The following is a 19,631-nucleotide window of genomic DNA, read 5'->3' on the forward strand; positions in this document are numbered from 1 at the left end:
TAGCATGGGCTGAAAAATACCCGCGCAAACGTGAATAATGCCTATTTTCTCACCAAGATGCAAAGGTAATGGGGTAATCAAGCGTGTGCATGCATGGAAATGTATCCTTGAATCAATTCAAGTATTTGAAAAGCCTATACCTATCCAACCTTCATGTTAAATTGTGAATTCCTTGCATGGGTCGGTGCTAATAGATCTATGATCGCTGTGAGATTACCCCATGTATATCCTCTCGAAATATTCTCCACAAAAGATGCCGGACTTTAGTCATTGTACAAGTGAGTGTCCATGTGCAAGTGCAGCCATGAACATGTGTACATGTTTGAGAGTTATGTCGGCCAATGTGAGAATTGAGCTAAAGTGAAACAAAAGACAATGTTTTCATGGCAATTCTAAATCATCTACACAAAAAGAGTCATTAGTATAGTCAAGGCGGTGGCTAGGATGTCATGCACACTTTCAGCGCAGAAAGTCATAGTGTGAGCGTGTGATTCAAAAGGTGAGGACCCAATATTAAATCTTTATACCAGGAGCATTTAGTAGCTTATATCGCTAAATACCTTAGTCAAACAACATCTAGTTGATCAATAATGGGAGAAAATACGTCCATGTGATACAAGTATGTGTGCGTGTATATATACATGTATAAAGAAAGGACAACATGGACAAGAATTGTGTGCACATGTGCATGAAGCCCATCTCATGTGAAGCAACACCTCAAGGTAAAGCAGTAATGTGTGTGTGTGTGCAAGAGAAAAAATATAATGCTAGTCGCTGCATGCATGTGTAAATGTGAGTATGAGAGTAGCCGTAAGGCTTACGTTTAATATGTGTGTGTGTGTGTGTGTGTGTGTGTGTGAACATGACCATGTACAATGTTAGTAGCAAGACATTGAAAAGCATAAAGAAAAGAAGAAAGGACAAAAGGAAACTAAACATGCTATGAAAAAAGCTGCCCAATGTGAGACCGTCTAGTCAAACTGTTGAAAGCGACAAGTCATCTAAACGCCCAAATTAATTGCGTTGGGAGCTACTACCCAATTCTCAAAAGTGAGCCCTCCAGTCTGAAGTGTTGGAAGTTACTGGTAGTAATAGTGCAGTTACGTTGTGGACATGGAAAGAGTGACCAACAAAAGCACTTCCGACTTGTTGTAGACTCGCCGTATGCCGTCTGGTTGTCCCAATGCTCTCCTAGACAAGGCTTTGCGCACTATGCCTGTAACCTTCCCTTGGGAAATCGTTTTAGAGACCTTTCCTATGCCCCTTTTCATCCATTGTAAGAAGCCTCCGCGCTGGATTTCCCACACTCCTCCTCGCAATGTAGATTCCTCTACTGAAGCAATGTCGAGTCACATACCATCGCTCAAAGGTAGCAGCCATTCACTCTACTCCAAGGGGATTGACTTTTGTGCCTCCACAAGTACCTAACAAAAACAACTCAGATTCCCCACAAACTTTCATGCTTCTTCATGATCATACCTTCTGAGCCCCTTTATAAGCACCATGACCTTCGATTATCATGACACCTAACCTTTTTGCACTTTATAATAGCCTTTTGATTGGATTACTAACGAAACGAACCAGTTTCCACCCATATCTTCACAATATAGCACCAGCATTCCACTATGCCCAGACGATCCAATATATTATTGAAGCATGTCTTCACAATAGAGGACCAGCATCTGCAGGCCACAACATGCAGCAGGACCAATTTCCACATAAATCTTTTTTCGCTTCTGCAGAACCTACCTGAGATACATCGGATATTCCACTGCACTTTGTTTCGGAAAGACTCAAAATAGAGATGACTAGGATTTTGGAACTGACAGAAAAATTGAACCGCCGCTTTTAAACAGAACAGTTGTCTAGACCAACAGGTCATATAGATACAACCCTCTGCCTCTGCTTGCTAACTTTAACAACCATGCTCTTGCAAATTTAAGATGACTAGCTCATTTCTTTTTGATTGAATGATTGCTTTTCAATGAATGGATGCTGGCATTACATGAAAGCTTGCCAGCTGAAATTGCAACAAGATGCAGCAGAAATACATAATAATATGTGCACTATATACAAGGTAGCCTGAAGTTTCCTAGACCTGTCACAAGCTAATTCTTGGTGGTCCAACCAATGGCAAAATTCCTTTCCAAACTGTCTTGATTTACAAAAAATACTTCATTCGGTCATCCCTTTTCATAGCCCTGTATACTGCCTGAACCTGCAAGCAACCAACCATGTCAGATGAGATCCTGCATGGGCATGGATCAAAAAATCACTTTTTCATTGGAAGAAATCCAAGGACCTGGTCACTAGAATCCACTGCTACTGGTCCAATCCTCACAGAGACATATCTTCCCTTTGATGATAAGCTCAGCTTCACTTCATCCTGCAATAGTTTCAAAGTTTTACACATGAACCTTTCAAAAACTCTCATCCCTTTTTTTTTTAAATTATGTTTAATGGTTCGTACATAGCTGAAATAACACATCCTTACTTCTGGAATTGGACACTGCAGGACAGACTCAACAGCTCCAACCATTGCTTGCACAAAATCATCGCCACCACTTCCAATGGCAGTGAAATTCATCCTTGTCGGGTAGGAATTCACCTGTTGAAGTATAAATATACTTTAACGAATCAGATGATGCATAAGTGTACTTGTTTATAAAGGCATCAAACCTACTTGCTTATTTTTTCAGCTCGCTTCTTACTAAAATGTGGGCAAAGGGGAAAGAATAACTTCAATGCTGATTAAGGTTTTCATTGACAGCCTAGATTTGTGCGTAGAATTTGCCATTAAGTAGCAGTCTAACTCTATGATTGGAAGATGCAGATATCAATTCAGCCAGACGCTTTTTTTTTCAACCAATGACCAGCCTGAAACACAACTTTTACACAACCTCTTCTGTGCAGATGGAACATGGTCAGCTGTCCAGCTATATACAAAGACCCAAAAGCTACCATATTCGTTTCCATCTGCAGACTCTTGAAGATGGACCTTGCTAATAGACCACCTCTATCCATGGTGTAGATGGTGTCTTTCTCATACTGAGTCCATAGAAGACATAGCATGTGTACATGCTTTCATTTGCAATGACAGAAGCTGAACACCTATGATGTTTGACCTGGCTCCCCTCAACAAAAACTTGTTTCCACTTATCTACATCCACATTTTTCAGTACAACGGACAAGAGTAATTCTTCAAGTGTATGTGAGACTAGCTCCTAGAGGAGAGGCTGGTCGGTACCCATTCTTTACCTCCCAGAAACAACTCCTCCTATTGTATATAATGATCACCCATGAAACATTTTTTCAAGCATGCGAAACTAGCTCCTAGAGGAGGGGTTGGTCAGTATCCATTCTTTACCTCCCAATCCACTCCTCCCCTTGTATATCATGGCCACCCAATGAGATACAAAAACATGATAAGTGATTCACCTTGCTCATATTTGCTCTCAAAACTCCATTATCAAATGTCCCGCCAAAAGCCAAAAGCATATACTATCAGAAATATTATGTTTGACACCTTGCAAATTGAAATATTTCCAGGTGAAAAAAGTGTATCCAAATATGACCAATAATGTGGCAGTGTGACTGATGGCATTGCAGTCCCAGTCAATCAGGCCTCAGCCACCAATTTGCCACATCTCAGCACTTGAGCCTGCCAGGTGCCTAAGCAAAAGAGCAGCAGGCAGACTGAAAACACCAAAGGTTAGGTGGATTTTCCACATCACATGTCAGCCAATTGCCTACTGGTCATTGTATACTATTTCTCCAGCCTATACATAGCAGCCTTTGGACATTGCATCCTTATCACCTTGTTGGGTCAATTCACATTCCTGGGGCTTCATGACCAGGTTCATGCAACGTGGTTGTCTAGAATGCAAGTGGGGAATACTACAACTAAGAGTGAAACTCGGGGAGCAAACCTTACAGTCTCAAGCTGCATTTCAATCACAAATGAAAACCTAACAAGAAGATGCAAGTGGGGAATACTACAACTAAGAGTGAAACTCGGGGAGCAAACCTTGCATCAACTCAGCAATGGTGATGGCACTATGAGCTTCCCATTGACGGACAAGCTCAAGATGGGAGATGCACAGAGTAGATTGTGGCCCTAACCCCTATACAAGATTCCAAATATCCTAGATATAAGCAGTGGTTGCATCCAAATAAACTACATAGTAAATTTTGACCCGTCGAAAAAAGTCTAATCAATAAATACCTACACAGCAAGCAAAGGATAGCTCATGAAAGCAAGGTACACTTTGGAAACACCCCAAACTATCCACTGGATGAGGGCAGATTTCCTAGCTAGATACTCCACTAGATAAGAAAGACTAGGGGGCAACTTGACGTTGGCAAGGCCTTCCCTGCAGTATGGCTACCAAAGAGTCAAATGTAAGGTGCAGTGTGCACACGCAGAGTTCCAAACAACAGAGTACCAAACTGTTAGCAATCATGTTTGTCATGCGCTGTCATCACTTGCCTATGAGCTTCAATCTGAGTCAAACGAGGACAATAGGAGCTCTGACATGTCTGTCATGTGCTGTGATGGAGGCAACAACTCTTTCTAGAGCATGCATTTCTTCTTCTAGTCAAGTTTTATATGCATTTCTTGTATTTCCAGTTGGTTTTCAGCCCCCGCCAGTGCCTCCCTGTCCAGAATGCCACATCACTATTTGCCAGATTTTTCTGTGCCATCAGCATGCATTTATTGCAGCCTCAGGGTATTATTTAACAAGTCCGCCAGATTTAGAGGCCATTTTGCTGGTTGGCCAGTTTTTGGGGTCTTTTGCTATATATAGCTGCCACCCACTAGTTGGCAGATCATCTTCTTTTGTCCCTTGGCAGGTGCTCCATCAGGTTGCTACAGTCTTCTATGTCTCCAGCGTGGACAGCAGGCCGGATATTCCCCGCCTCTGTCGCTGTCACCATCACCGTCATCATTGGTGCTGCTGTCATCATTTCAGCATTATCCAATGCCCTCATTGATGCCTCAGGTCACATGCAGGGCTGATCAGTCCTCTCCTTTGTATTCAGCATTCTTTTCAGTCAATGCAGGGCCAATCGGTCCTCTCCTTTGTATTCAGCATTCTTTTCAATCAGTGCAGATTTCTTTCAGCCTTCTCATATACTCTCTCTCTCTCGCTCTCTCTCTCTCTCTCTGTGTTCGTGGTTCTCTTCCATTGTGCACTCTCACACGGTATCATCATCGAAGTGAGTACACAAAGTTACCCCTTTGAGAGAAGACTCCCCAAGCTAAAAACACAGATTTTCAGCCATCTACCCCTTGCTGGGAACACAGATTTTCAGCATTCTACTGATCCATACTACATAGGCAGACCATCTAGAGAACTCATATCGTGGAGGTGTAGCTGCTTTCCACCGTTCACGACCGTCTACAACAAAACGCAGATTTTTGTGGGTTTGCAGGTGGTGAAGATGTCTTATCACCGGTTCAATGGCTTGATGACTCTGACGAGGAGATCTCTCATCACTCCTCTGAGAGGCAGCATGATCATCACGACAACCGAAGGTCCCAACGCTGCTCTAAACAAGAACCCTCTCCTAACAAGTCACACAGATCCGAGCAGCCCTCTCCTCCCTCTCTCCATGTCTCCCATAGGGCCCGTCCTTTTGGCCCTAGGATGCCTATGATGGCACCATCTATACAGGTGGCTGTTCTTCTTTCTCTTCCCAAAGAAGACCGTTTGGACAAATCAAATTGTTTGCTTTGGTCCTATAAGGTGGAAGGTATTCTTGACACCTTTGATCTTTGGGAGTCTGTTACCCACCCTACTACCCGTCCTGTGGAGGATCCCATGGTTAAGCTTCAAATTTTTACATAGCAACGATTTTGGCAAAACTGGCTTTGAATAAAGGTTACGAGAGCTAGCTTCTTTCCTACTTTCTTCTCCAGAGTGCTTCAGCTTGCATATGTTTCTCCCTTTGCCTCTTCTACAATGGGATCAATGATGGATCATGTGGCCCTATGGGATCGGCTCAATTCTCAAGCTCAATCTTCTCTCTTTATGAGCTTGCATGATTTTGTGCTAGTGCATGTGCGCATATTGCAACAAGTGTCAAAAGACAACGTACCAACAAGACAGTAGGGTTTAAGGGGAGAAACATGGAGTGAGCTTGGTAAACACTAAGAAGAGAAGAGAAGAGAGAAGAAACTCTCATGAATGGAATGATGAAGATCTGAATATTGGAGTGAATGTGATACAAGGGAACGAGGGTGCCATAGCATAAGGAAGATGATGAAGACAGCCACAAACCACGAACTGCAATGTCCTCCTGAAGGGGTGTGAGAGCAGTGGAGAGGCTAGAGAGAAGAGGTGATTGACTGAATGAATCAACCGTAAAGAATGAGTGATAGAGGCAACCTATAAATAGGCAAGAGACTGTCTAGGGTGGCGCCCGAAGGGGGGGCGCCGGCTGTCTAGGGTGGAGCCCCACTATGGGCGCCCAACCCCTTTTTGGGGTTGTCCACTGTGAAACCCTAAACGCAAAATGTAAAACTACGAGTGAAGGGTTTCTCAACCCCCCCCTCTCAAGCCCAAAAAGGGGAACAAGAGAAGAGTGAGGTGGAGATGGAATGCTACATGCTGAAGAATGCTCATGCAGCAGGTGCCACTTGGACAGTGTCCCTTGTGGAAAAATTGTTCACTTGCCCAAGAGCCCTAATACAAAGATGATGAAATCATGCAATGCATAGGAGGAATGTTGGACTTTGTGTGGTGCCGAGAACCATAAGGATATTCCCGTACTCGATCTCGAGAGTAGGCTCCATGTTGACCAAGGGACAAAGAAGATCCACCTTGGAAGCTGAGAATACCACTTGAAGGAGACCTTTGAAAATGGTCAGGAGACTGGATGAGCTGTAGAACCCGAAACTCAACCTCGGGAGAGAAGCCACTAGCTGCGTGATTCCATACTGGAAGGAATACAAAGGCCTAGCCACCAAGTCGTTGTTGAAGACCCAAGGGCCCCGATCAAGGTAGATCCTCTAGATCCTGGGTATGAGTAGAGAAAATGACTGCTCAAAGGAGAGCCACTCCTCGAAAGTGAAAGGTGGTGGTGTGTGAAGAACTTCATGGCACATAAGGTGCCTCCCTAAATCAGAAGGAGTAGAAGTAGGAGTCCCCCTCTGAAGCCAAAGAAGAACTAGAAGTCCTCTCTGACGGCAAAGTAAGAAAATCCCCCTCTGAATCCCAGTCTGAGAGAGAAAGGGAATCCAACCACTCATGGCTCACGGCCTATGAAGCATCAGATGATGAAGGAAGTGCCGCCCGTCGTGCCGAAGAAGGTATCTGGGGCTTGGAAGAAGCAGCCGGAAAGCACCCAGAAGTGGCCTCTCAAACCTGAGTGGAAGAGGGTGGGGAAGAAGGATGCTCAAGATGAGCCCAGGGTAGAAAACAGTAGCGGGCTCTTAGAAGAGTGGATTGTGAAGGAGATATGAGCCGTGGAAGCCACTGTACCTAGAAGTAGGCGAGGAAAACCTCCACACACTGGCGTGGTCTCCAGGAGGGCTTATCACCTCGTAAGGTCTTAGAGCCTCCATGTGCTCGAAAGGACTTAGTGCTCGTTGGTTGCGGCTTCTTGCCTTGAGCATAATATTCCGATAGCCAATATAGAACACTCTCTCTGGCCCAGAAAGGAGAGGTGGCACAGGAAGTGCCAGGTAGGAAACGCATATACTCCGGGGGGGTGGGAAGCAAAGGTCGAAGTCGACAAGCATCGATGGTGTGTTCAGTGATGCCATAATAGAAGCACCTAATAGATTGGTTATATGTTGGTAAAGAAGCGATGGGTATCAATGTGCATTGTTGAAGAAGAAAGAGGTCAACCACGAACCATGAACTGCAATGTCTGTGAAAAGGGGTGCGAGAGCTAGAAGTGAAGGATGCCACCAATAGCAGAGAACAACCACCAACAGCAGGGAGGAGCCGCCAACAGCAGAGAACATCCACCAACAACAAGGAGGAGCCGCCAGCACTCTGGGAGGAGCCACCAATAGCGAGGAGCAGCCGCCAACTAACTGAGAGGTGGAGGCGACAGCAGTAGCCCTGAACGCAGGCTGGAAAACAGCAAACGTAGGAGGGAGCAGCCACTAATTAGGATGTTGATGCAGTGGAAGAAGAAGAAAAGCGAATGCCAAATCCGCCACCAGTCTTTGCCTTCACTGGAGTGGAGGATCTTTGCCACTATTTGAGCAGATCCAACTCTAATACCATGTCAAAAGACGACGTACCAACGAGACAATAGGGTTTGCATGGAGGAACACGAAGTAAACACTGTAAACACTGAGAAGAGGAGAAGAGAATAGAGAAGAAACTCTGATGAATGGAATGATGAAGATCTGAATCTTGGAGTGAATGTGATACAAGGGAACAAGGGTGCTGTAGCACAAGGAAGATGATGAAGACAGCCACGAACCATGAACTGCAATGTCCTCCTAAAGGGGTGTGAGGGCAATGGAGAGGCTAGAGAAACGAGGTGACAAACTGAATGAATCAACCATAAAGAATGAGTAACAGAGGCGCCAGTTGTCTAGGGTGGTGTCCCATTGTGGGCACCCAACCCCTTTTTGGGGCTGTCCATTGTGAAACCCTAAACACAAAACGCAAAACACAGAACACAAAACTTCAAATGAAGGGTTTCTCGACAATAAGTAGCAGAAGTGTGGACAAAGCTTCATTCTTTGTACCTACAAAAGAGATTTGCCAAAGGCCAAGCCCAAGAAGGAGCCATAGGAGCATTCTTCAAGATCTAACATAGATTCAGAGAAGCCTCAATGCCCACACTGTGAGAAGGGGACACATCTTGAAGGAGAAGTGTTTGAAAAAGTACCTTCGCCTTTGTCCAGGAGCAAAGAATGGAGCTATATCATTCGAGCCTTCCTCTACCTCTATACCAAATGTTACTTATGAGTCCGTATTCCTTCATATCCATGTGTTGGAGGAGCCTTCTTTAGGTGTGGTTGACTAGTCTTCAAAGAGCCCTTGGCTCAATGACAGTGTTACTTTGAGTTATATGACACCCCGAGGTGATATGCTACAAGCTCTTTGTCCATCTCAAGGTCTTGTCACTGTTAGTGACATTTGTTCGGTGCCTATTAGTGCTGTTGGCACTTTGCCGTTATAGCCAAACCATTCCTCTAGCTTCATTTTGGAAGTCCTACATATTCCAAACTTGGGCTTTCCACTCTTCTCGGTTTCTAGCCTAACTAGACTTGGTACTTGGATCACCTTCACCAAGCAGCCCGTGTTTATTGAGGATTCTTCTTCAGGAGCTGTTTTGGCGACAAGTTGGCAAGAGAGCGAGCTCTACAAGCTCCATTTTCCTTCTCTTTTGCAAGGTCCTCCAAGGTAATTGTCTATTGCTACACCCATTCCCACTTGTACAGCATCTATTCAACAGGTTCTTTTCCATCCCCCACCTCCTTCGATGGTTCCCTTGTAGCCCCCATCCCTTATGAAAAATTAAGTCAAAATTAATCCCTCAATTACTAGTCAATTTACTTGGTCAAACAGCCCCAAAAAGGATACTTGATTGAATTCAATTAAAACTTGAGAAGCCTTGATAGGACAACTATTTCAAAAAGTTCTATAAAGACGGGACCAAGGTACAAGCCACCTCTCATCCCACCTTTCCCTAGTATCATTGCCAACTTCCTTGCCATCCTCATCAACCTTTAGCAACCACCCTATTGTGTTTGAGTACGTCACACTTAGCCCTATTGTTCACAATGTCTATGACCCTGCTGCCTTCAGCCCTTGAATAGCGCAAACCACCTCTCCAAGTGTCCCTAACCCCTCTGCTCCAACCTCTACTTTGAACCTTCTCCCTTGTTCAACTTTTCTTGCAATTAGCACAGGTCGTACCACAACACTTTCATTTATTATATCTCTTACCTTGCTTATACAAAGAATATTGTACTTACCCTTACACACTCATTCATTTCATTCTAACATTCATTTATTGGCCATGTTGTTCATACACTTCGAACCCACTATTAGCTCTCTTGTTTGCACTTACAGTGTGACATTCTCACATGATATTGATATTGGAGGTCTAGGCTCTTGATACCCAAGAGAGCTTTCAAATGCACATAAATTGGCATTTGGTGTCTCAGCTTTCTCTCACATCATGGAGGAAAAATTTCCCATCACCTACATCAAAACCTAAACTCCCTTCAAAGGGGTCGCCCCCATCTCTCCAAGCTTTAACAAGGCAGTTCAAGTGCACCTCTTCATCTCCATCTAGAATGCCCAAAGTTCTTTTGCATCATCTTGCGCCTTCAGCTCCCCCCATTACCATCTTGGATCAATCCAAAGCGAATATGGAAGAAGATGCACCTCTGTCTCACAACAATCAGCTGGTGAGAAGACACACCTTTGAACTGGTTGAGGGCAATCCACTGTCCAGACAAATAGCAGTCCGATACCTTCATCACCAGGAGACATTGCGGCAACTTTGTATGTTCCCTATGGTTTGTACTAATCAAATACCTTGCCTGTATTGTACAGGGACCGATTGTATCTCCCGGATGTGATGATGATAACGATAAGGCATAAGGATGGTAACGGGAGCAATAGCTGATGGCTGATGACAATGCTGCAAACAAGGCACAATGATAAGAAATTGAATGGGATGAAGAACAGATCCCATTAAATAGAGTTGGGTCATATGAATAGCCAAAAAGAACGTTTCAAAACTAGACAGTATGAACACAACACAACACGGGAGTAGGCAAGACAGCCATTCAAGGAGAAGCATACAAAAGGGTTTCATTGTGATGGTGGCGTATGTGTTGGCTTCCACATTCAAGGACATCCTTACAAGTTGTCATCGTACTTGATAGGTGAATTGATCAAAGATAAGAGCTACCCATGTAATGTTCATTCCACAATGATAAATTAAAAAGATTACAATGTCATTCTCTGCTCCACATTGTACTCCTTGAAACATGTAAATCTGATTGCTCTTCCTTTTTATTATGAAGCACAACATCTCCTTGAATTGGGGAATATGAACTTTTTTCTGCATTCCTCCAGGTGCACTTTCATCATCATCAGTCATCATTATCATCACCATTTTTGAGTATACAATTTGTCCTTTGACTTCATCTTATTTTAATATCAAACCACCTTCTCATCTTTCCAAAGTCTATCCTTGTTTGACCTAGTTGACAAGAGGACCCTTGATGAGCACAAAAAGCATCTTTGACTTTGTCTCAATCTACTACAAACATGCAACCTCTATATTCATGAAAAGAAGGCAAGTTCTTGGTAAAGATTTTTTATTTGAGCCTTTTTGTATTGGAGTAACCACCATTTTAGACATCATTTCACTCAATTTTTAAGCCTCTAAAGGTAAATTAATCGAGTTTTAATCAGTAAACCAACTGTGTGTGTAGTTGTTCAATGACGTACACGATTGAATCACACTCAAATGCAAGCCCAATCATTAATTTTGCAGCTGTAAAGATCCATCTCACGAAAGGGTTTGCTACAACCAAACAAGCTATCCCAAGTTGCTCCAAGTTAGACTCCAACAAGTTAAAGAAAGTAAGATCTCTTCAAAGGGGGATTGTTGGTGGGTTTGGGGGTGGGTTTGGGGCCCGTGCAATACAGGCCACTCTCTATATAAGACATTTGTACAAATTCATGGTAGAACTTGAGAGTTAAAAAATATGTAACTTGAAGAGTAAACAACATAAGCTAACATGGTGGTGAACTCATACTGTTCCAAAGAAATACCACAAGGTCGAGATTTCTTGTGTCACGCATGGGCCAACATAGTTACTCGCACTCCACAACTCTGTTTTAAGAAGGGGAGTTGATCAAGGTGAGCTAACACTTAATGCCTTGCTCATGTAAAACTTGTAGAATTCATGGGTGACAAACCACCATTGTCACTCCTTGTTGTACCTATATAGAGACTCATCTAATCTGTTAGTAAGCACACACTAGCGAAAAAATACGCAAAAGCTTCAAATTTTTCCTTTAAAAAAGTAAGCTCACATATAGCGAGAGAAATCATCCACACTAAGAAAATAATATTCTAAACCATTTAAAGATGGAGTGGACAAAATACCACTAAGATTGACATAAACCGATCTCATTATCTCCTTGGCCCTATGAATAGCATGCTGCAAAAATGGAGTTTGGTGTTGTTTCCCCAACTGACATGGTCAGCACACATCACAAGCTAGTTTCAAGCATAGAAGGCCATCAACCAATTGGTGTCTCAACAATTGATAAAAAGAGTAGTATCCAATGTGGCCTAACCAAAAGTGCCAAAGATGTTCCTCATTGAAAGGGGCTTTGGTCGTAGCCAAGCTATGTATGCAATGAAACTCAAAGCTCTTGATAGTGGATTGGGCTAGAAATTGTACATCAAATAGAGGCCAATAGGCTACACCTTGCATCAAGCTATCATAAGTTGGTAGGGTCATCAGTGATCTCAAAATGTGGTCTTAGTGACGAAAAAAACTTGAGCCAAAGCCTGTGGAAAAACAAGAGATTCACTCCTAACAAGGGGACATAATACCATAGCCAAATTTGGGTTTGGTCAATGTCAAGGTCAATGTCAAACTTGACTTCCCAATGCCTTGGATCTCGACCAAGTACTTGTTACCAAAAACCCCAACTACAAGCTCTTGTAAAATGAAGATGTCTCAAAGGGGGAGACATATGTAGCTCCCACTATCCATGATTTGTCAAAAGTGGGTGCAGCAATGGAAGTAAGCACATGCTACAATAGACTACACAAACACGAAAGAAAAGAACCACTATGAAGAAAAGAGAACACCAAAAGAATTCAAAATAGAGATACTCGAGAAATGGAATCCATAAACCAAGACCAAAGACAATACAAAAACAACAATGAGTCATCAGCTATATAGATACCAACACTGGCTCCCTCTCACAAACAGAAAGTGCATATCACGTATACTCAACTCACTGAGGAGGAAACAATGGCCTATAAATAGGCCAACGTTATGAACTAGTCAACCATAAATTTGGGACCAGAAATAAAGTCGGCCAATATCAAAATAAACAAGCAACCATAAAATAATGTGCAATCGGCCATGAAATAGGAACCCTAAATCTAGCAACCACATCACAATGTGTCCAACCCATTGAAACATGCACAAACTCACTCATGAACTAACAATATCTGCTAATATCGTTTCTCAACTCATGGATGATGCAGTACAATACATTGTACGATCATAATGACTCTTCATAGTACATACAACAATGACCATTGAAATGGACCGTGGATACCTGAGCAATGGGTGATCAAGCCACCACCAAGGTGCCTCAGAAAGAACCTAGTGTTGATATCAATCATATCAGCTCTTGAAAACAAACAAAAAAAATCATAGCAACTCTCTACATTTGTCAACAATACCTCTGTAGTAGCATACGTGACCATCCTATCAACAATTCCTCTATAGTAGCATATGTGACCATGGATTACCCTCCTTTGGATAGACCTCCAAAATATCCCCACATCCTCTAACTAGGAGCCAATCCCACTCTTTGTATTAAACAAGCCTACATGCACCTAGAAGTCAATCCTAGCTGCAAAAGTTCAACTTGCCAAAATTTAGTCAATATGTAAGAGAAAAACCCTTTTAGGCCCTTTGCACCTATATGTATTGATGAGGCCCAATTGCCCCACCGTGACCACCCTCTCACTCCTTCTCCAACACTACAGAGTCATAAGGGATGACTTGCACCACCTATACTAGCAAGCTAGAAAGAAGGCCAATGCAACCAACATCAGGGCCGCATGGTTGGAGCCTAAACTTGGACTTGTAGAGAATGATGACTCCTCGATGGAGTCCTAACCCTTCAACTTTGTCCGCTCTTGCTCTTTCAACAATGCTGCTAACATCCTGCAATCCTTTCAAAGATGTCCCTTCTTGCCACCGTGATCACACTCAACCTTCTTCTTCCACATGATACCCCTATCCGAAGCTCAAACATTTGGGGGACCTAAAGATAGCATCCCCACCAATCCTAAATGTGAATGTAGCAAGTCTCCAACAGAACACTTGAAGATGAGTAATGAGTGGATTCATGCATGTCATCAGCAGTAGGACCCGAAGCAACCATTATGGCTCATGAGGTAGATACAAAGAAGACGAAATGACACAAGGGATCTTGAGGGATATGTACATACCAAGACCTCAGACTCACAACCATTCAAAAGTTCAAATAGTATAGAAAGCACATAGAGAATGGTTCAACAATACATTGAGTGTGGTGTCTGGAACACAACAACCAAATACACAAAAACCCTCTCTAAAGCTGAGTAGTGAATTGCAAAAATGGGTCAAAAAACAAGACAACTGCTGCACAACAAGATGAAAGAGGAAAATATAGACCAAATACAACCAAGAAAGGATCAAACGCAGAGTTTGCAGCAACCAAAGGCCTCAAAATATTGTCATCCGGCCCTGCATAGAATCAAAAAACACATACAGATAATGCATTAAATGCAGCCATACAGTTATTTAAACAAGTCCTCTCACACTAGAACAATGCAAGAACAGTAACTGCAGTTGCTGCAGTCAAAATACAGGCAGTTTGGTGCAGAAACAAGCCGTCTTGGCTGCTGGAAGGGTCACCCAGGCTGAAGACAGGTCACAACCAACAGGGGGCAGCAGATCAGCAGCAGTGGAAAGTGATGGCAGACATGCAATAGTAGAAAACAATACCATGGCACCTAACAGGAACCTCTAATACCATGTCAGAAGTGGGTGCAACAATTGAACCGTGAGAACCTACTGCAATAGACTACACAAACACAAGAAAGAAGAGAAACACTCCGAAGAAAGGAGATCACTACACAAGAACTCAGAATAGAGATCCTCAAGAAATGGAATCCATAAGCCAAGACAAGAGAATATAAAAACAACAGTGAGTCACCAACTATGTGGGCACTCATACAAGCTCCCTCTCTCAAAGAAGACCAGCGTATGGTGTATACTCAACTCATTGAGGAGGTAGCAATGGCCTATAAATAGGCCAACATCATGAACCCATCGGCCATAAATCTCGGGCCAAAAATAAAGTCAGCCGACATCAAAATAAACAGGTAGCCATAAAATAATGTGCAATCGGCCATGAAGCAAGCACCCTAAATCTAGCAACCACATCACAATGTGCCCATGCCACTGAAACATGCACAATCTCACTCATGAACTAACAATATCTGCTAAGATGATCCACTGCGTTCTATGGCCATGGAAGAATTAGATGGGCTTTACAAAAGTAGACTCTCTCCTCTATCACTCCCCCATGAAAGTAAAAACGTAAGCATTGGCAAGACCATGAGAAATGACAATACTTCGAACTCAACCAACTTTATCATTTATCACCACAAAAGAGAGTTGACAACACGGAGCGAAAGAGAGAGAAGTATGAAGAAAGAGAAAGAGAGTTGACACCACAAATGAGAGAACTCACCCCTCCCTCTTTACAAGATTTTATTGAAACAAACCATGGGCCACAAAGTGCTTGAACCATATGCAAAGGGGGTTGATTTGCTGCAAATCTGAGAATTAGGGTTTTAAAACCCTAATTTCTGCAAACACCAAACAACAAGTTGAATACCTTCTCTTGTGCCTTGATGTGATCAAGATGAGTAGAAAGAGTTTCTTGAAGAGTGCTAGATAAGTGTGAATAAATCATGTAGCTAAAATTTAGCCTTAAGAGCTTGTTAAAAATGACAAGAGAGACATCCAATATATAAGTGTGGGGCTTGGGTGCTCAAAAGTAAAAAGTAGAGGCTACAAAAGATAAGTCTTGAGCAAAATCATAAGTATCAAGACACTTGTCACTGTCAAAATGAGACATGTCCTATTCTAGATGCCACATGTTGATTTCCTAGACAAAGAAGCTTCTAAATCTTCTACTCAAAATCTCTCAAATGGTTGAGAATTTGAGATAAATGTTGAAGGTAAAAATTGCAAAATTCTGAACAAAATTTTCATTTGAATAACTTTCACAATTAGTAACCTCCCAAATTTTAGGAGACGCCAAATTTGGATTCTAGAGAGCTAAATTGAATAAATTCGCTAATTTATAATTGTTTCTCTAATCGTGAGCATTTGCCTTTGATTTTTGAAACCGCTCATTATCTGGGTTTCTAGTCAATGTTACTACTCGAGTGAAAACATATTGGTTATCTAGGCTTTTTTGGTCAATTTGACCACTTGACTAAACTTTAAAATCTCTTGGGTATCTCTCAAGGACGGCCAAGTACAAGACACTCCTGTTGAGGTATGAATACATTACAAACTAATTAGCTCTTTAAAACAGCTCCAAAACGTGTAAATTACCAAAAGTTTCATTAAACAATACAAAGTCCTATAAAGTTTCTATGTCCCATAAGCAAACCCCCAACTTGGGAGGATCCTTCTGTATCCATAAATAGACAGACTATCCACCATTCAATCTATCCTTGTCTTGCAAGTTTCAGCCATCAACCCTCTTCCACTAGCTCTCTAGCCCCAAGAGACTTCTGTTATGTGGTCTACAATTGTCACCCAACTTCCCACTGCTGCCAATGATCAACTACCATCATCTTTAATGATTACATTGCTGCATTCGCTAGTTCCAATCCCACAAGCTACTACCTTTTGGTTTCTAGCTTATTGCACTTCCATTTCCAGCATCAATCCGAATTGAGTTTGCATATACAACAAGTCATTTTTATATTTTCGGCACATTTCTTCATCAACCTCATCTCACTCCAATTGGTGGTTACAACACTCAAGCTTCATCTCCGGTGGACATCACACATCCACATCTCCCTCAGCGCACTCGCACAAGAGCCATCAACTGGTGGACAGCGATACCCTTAAGCATCTAGTACACTATTTCTCATTTACAACATTGATTCATTCACTTTGAAGTTCTCTTTCTTCTTTGTTTGTGTTACCAAAAAGCATTAACATATAGATTAGAAACATTAATCGTATGAGTTATACACAAGCTATTGTTAAAAACCATGTATAATGTAAGTTTGTGTTTTTGCATTTTGTATTTTGCATTTAGGATTTGTATTTATTGCATTACTATCTAAGTTATTGTGTTTCAGTCATATCCCCACATTCTATGTTTTCTCTGTGTAAACCCTACCATATCTTTATAGTCCTAACCATTGGCCGCTACTGAATAAAAAGATAAGCATTTAATTGTATTCTCAAATACTCAAATAATACAAATTGCCTTTGAAGCTCTATGTCATGGGGACATGAATTTTTGGGATGCTTTAATCTTGCCGATAACATTTGATTAAGTTCATCTTAGACGGAAGACCTACATTCGGATGCACTATGAATATGTGCACTACCTAATGCATTTATTCCTACACGAGGCAACTCATCTTAGACGAAAGTCCCACATTTGAATGCAGCATGAATATATGCATTGTCTAATGCATTTATTCCAGCAACATGATCTGCATTGTGTAATCATCTCACTAGGACCAATTACTCCTGCACAGCACAATTCTGATCATGGATCAAGCATGTTATCAGCTTCAGAGAATTAGTCCACGTGTCATAGTTGCACAGTTTTTTGCAAGTTGGTGCACAAGCTATGGTTTGAACCCACTCATCAAGTGCACATGACTGTAGGTAGGACTGTCACATTCATAAGCCTATCACACTCCAGTAAAAAGAAGTGGTGCACAAGCTATGCTTTGAAAAGTGCACATAACTGTAGGCAGGACTGTCACATTCATACGCCTCTCTCACTAGTAAAAAGAATTGTATCATAGCCACCAAAGATCATTCCTCAACTACACAAATTTTAACTGAACAATATTCAAACCATGTGATTCCACATGGTTGCAGAGCCTATCAATCTAAAGCTGACTAGCATTGTCGTTTTTCATGGCATGAGGATCGACATATCACCAGATTATTTACTTACTTTGAAGACACTGGCAAGATCAATCAGACACGACTTTGACATTGAGATAGCATCAACCAAGAGAACTCCGATAGAACAAAAGGTAGTACTGCAAACTGGACGATACCTTCTCATTTAGCTCCTTCCATTCATTATCTGAACTACCAGACACTGTCCCACCAATGACAAGGTTCGTTGTTTGTGCAACTCTGCCCTCAGCCTTTGCAGCTTCTGAAAGAAGAAAAGTTCACTCGCACAGTTAAGGCCTCGTTGTGTACCTTCGATGCACATGTAAGAACTCATTCGAACCGGCAATAAGATTACGTCTAAATAGCAAAACAAGACTGAGAGGTCCTGAACAATTGGACCAATTTTTCTGGAATGCAGTCTACCATAGGTATAATGATAACAATTGGACCGAATTTTCTAGAACTTTTTAGCCTTGTTAGCCATACACTTTTCCGTTGTTCTTGTTAACCAGAAAAATTTCCCTTGTTCTTATTATGCTGCTGAGAGAATGTCAGCTGACCTGAGAGGGCTTCGAGAACTGTCTCTTGAGGTGGTCGGGAGTCAGACGAAGAACTGTAAGAGCTTCGGCCCAAGCGTGCACGACATGCCAAGAGTGGTGCAGTTGCGGAGCTGTGCCAACAAAAAACCTGGCGTGTGACGAGGCTGGGAGCAGATGATCCCTTGAGGAAATGCCGTGGAAGGCAGCCACCACCTGCTGTGCAAAAGCTTGAAACGGCCCCATAGGCGAGCCCTCCCATCGCTGAGGAGAAGGGAACAATGGATGGAATCAAAGCAAGCAGACCATAAAAGGGGCCTGAGCAACACAAGAGACCGGGATGTGTCTCTCTCAGTGAAGGAACGCAAGGGCGAGGACTTGCTCCAAAGATTTTGAGAGAGGGGGAGAGAGTAAGGAAATAGTGTTTTTTCTCGTGCCTTTTTATTTTGTATTGAAATGAAATATTGAGCCTGAGGAGATGGCGGCGTATCGGAGTGAAATATCGTCCAACTTTCTTCCACGTGGACATCGCTAACGTTTTTCTAACCCTCTAAGCTCCAAAAGAAGGTAAACAAGGTGATGTGATCGTTGATAACAAGTGCCTACAGCTAGCGGCCCGTTCATCAACATCGAGAGTTCACTTCAATCTTGAACTTGTTCACCTTGAGAAAATAAGTTTTTTTTATATTTTTTAAAATATGATCATATTTTTAAATTTAATTCATGTGTAAAATATTGTTTCAATAGAGGATACTTCTTTCTCAAATGATAATGAATAGGATTTACTTCCTCTTCTTTTAAAAAAATTTCTAGAATCATATTGACATTTACCAAGCACCATATTACATTGTTATATTCCATTTTCCACTCAGGTTGGTCACACATCGAGTGATGATCGGTCAACACCACCCGCGCTCAGAGTGTGGGCATGCACTTTTTGAATTTGAGCGTGGACATGGGCACAATATCTTTACAAACTAAATGGATACGATTTATAAAAAAATAAAAAATAATAAGCTTATAAAATTATTTATCTTACTTCTTACTACTATATTATTTTAGCTATAGGTTCGAAAAGCCTCGAACCTCCCCCTTTTCCAAACCACCATTTTTCAATAAAAACCCCCCTCCTCTCCTCTTTTTCTCACGTGCAATATCTCATTTTCTCTTCCCCT

The 19,631-nt window shown here is 42.1% G+C and overlaps 1 protein-coding gene across 1 annotated transcript; it reads right to left on the bottom strand.

Moving 5' to 3' along the window:
- Window positions 1–1,937: 1,937 nt before the first annotated feature.
- LOC148021561 (uncharacterized) lies at window positions 1,938–18,874 on the bottom strand. Its single transcript, XM_087696630.1, has 5 exons — window positions 18,481–18,874; window positions 18,079–18,182; window positions 2,495–2,608; window positions 2,303–2,386; window positions 1,938–2,218 (listed from the first exon to the last, which is right to left on the bottom strand). The coding sequence occupies exons 1-5, from the start codon at window positions 18,716–18,718 to the stop codon at window positions 2,162–2,164; spliced, it is 597 nt and encodes a 198-aa protein (XP_087552756.1). The 5' UTR covers window positions 18,719–18,874; the 3' UTR covers window positions 1,938–2,161.
- Between the last annotated feature and the right edge of the window lie 757 nt (window positions 18,875–19,631).

The sequence above is a fragment of the Lygodium microphyllum genome, chromosome 17 (assembly GCF_053477565.2).
Source record: "Lygodium microphyllum isolate KBCC chromosome 17, Lygodium_microphyllum_v1.1.10, whole genome shotgun sequence".
Taxonomy (NCBI): domain Eukaryota; kingdom Viridiplantae; phylum Streptophyta; class Polypodiopsida; order Schizaeales; family Lygodiaceae; genus Lygodium; species Lygodium microphyllum.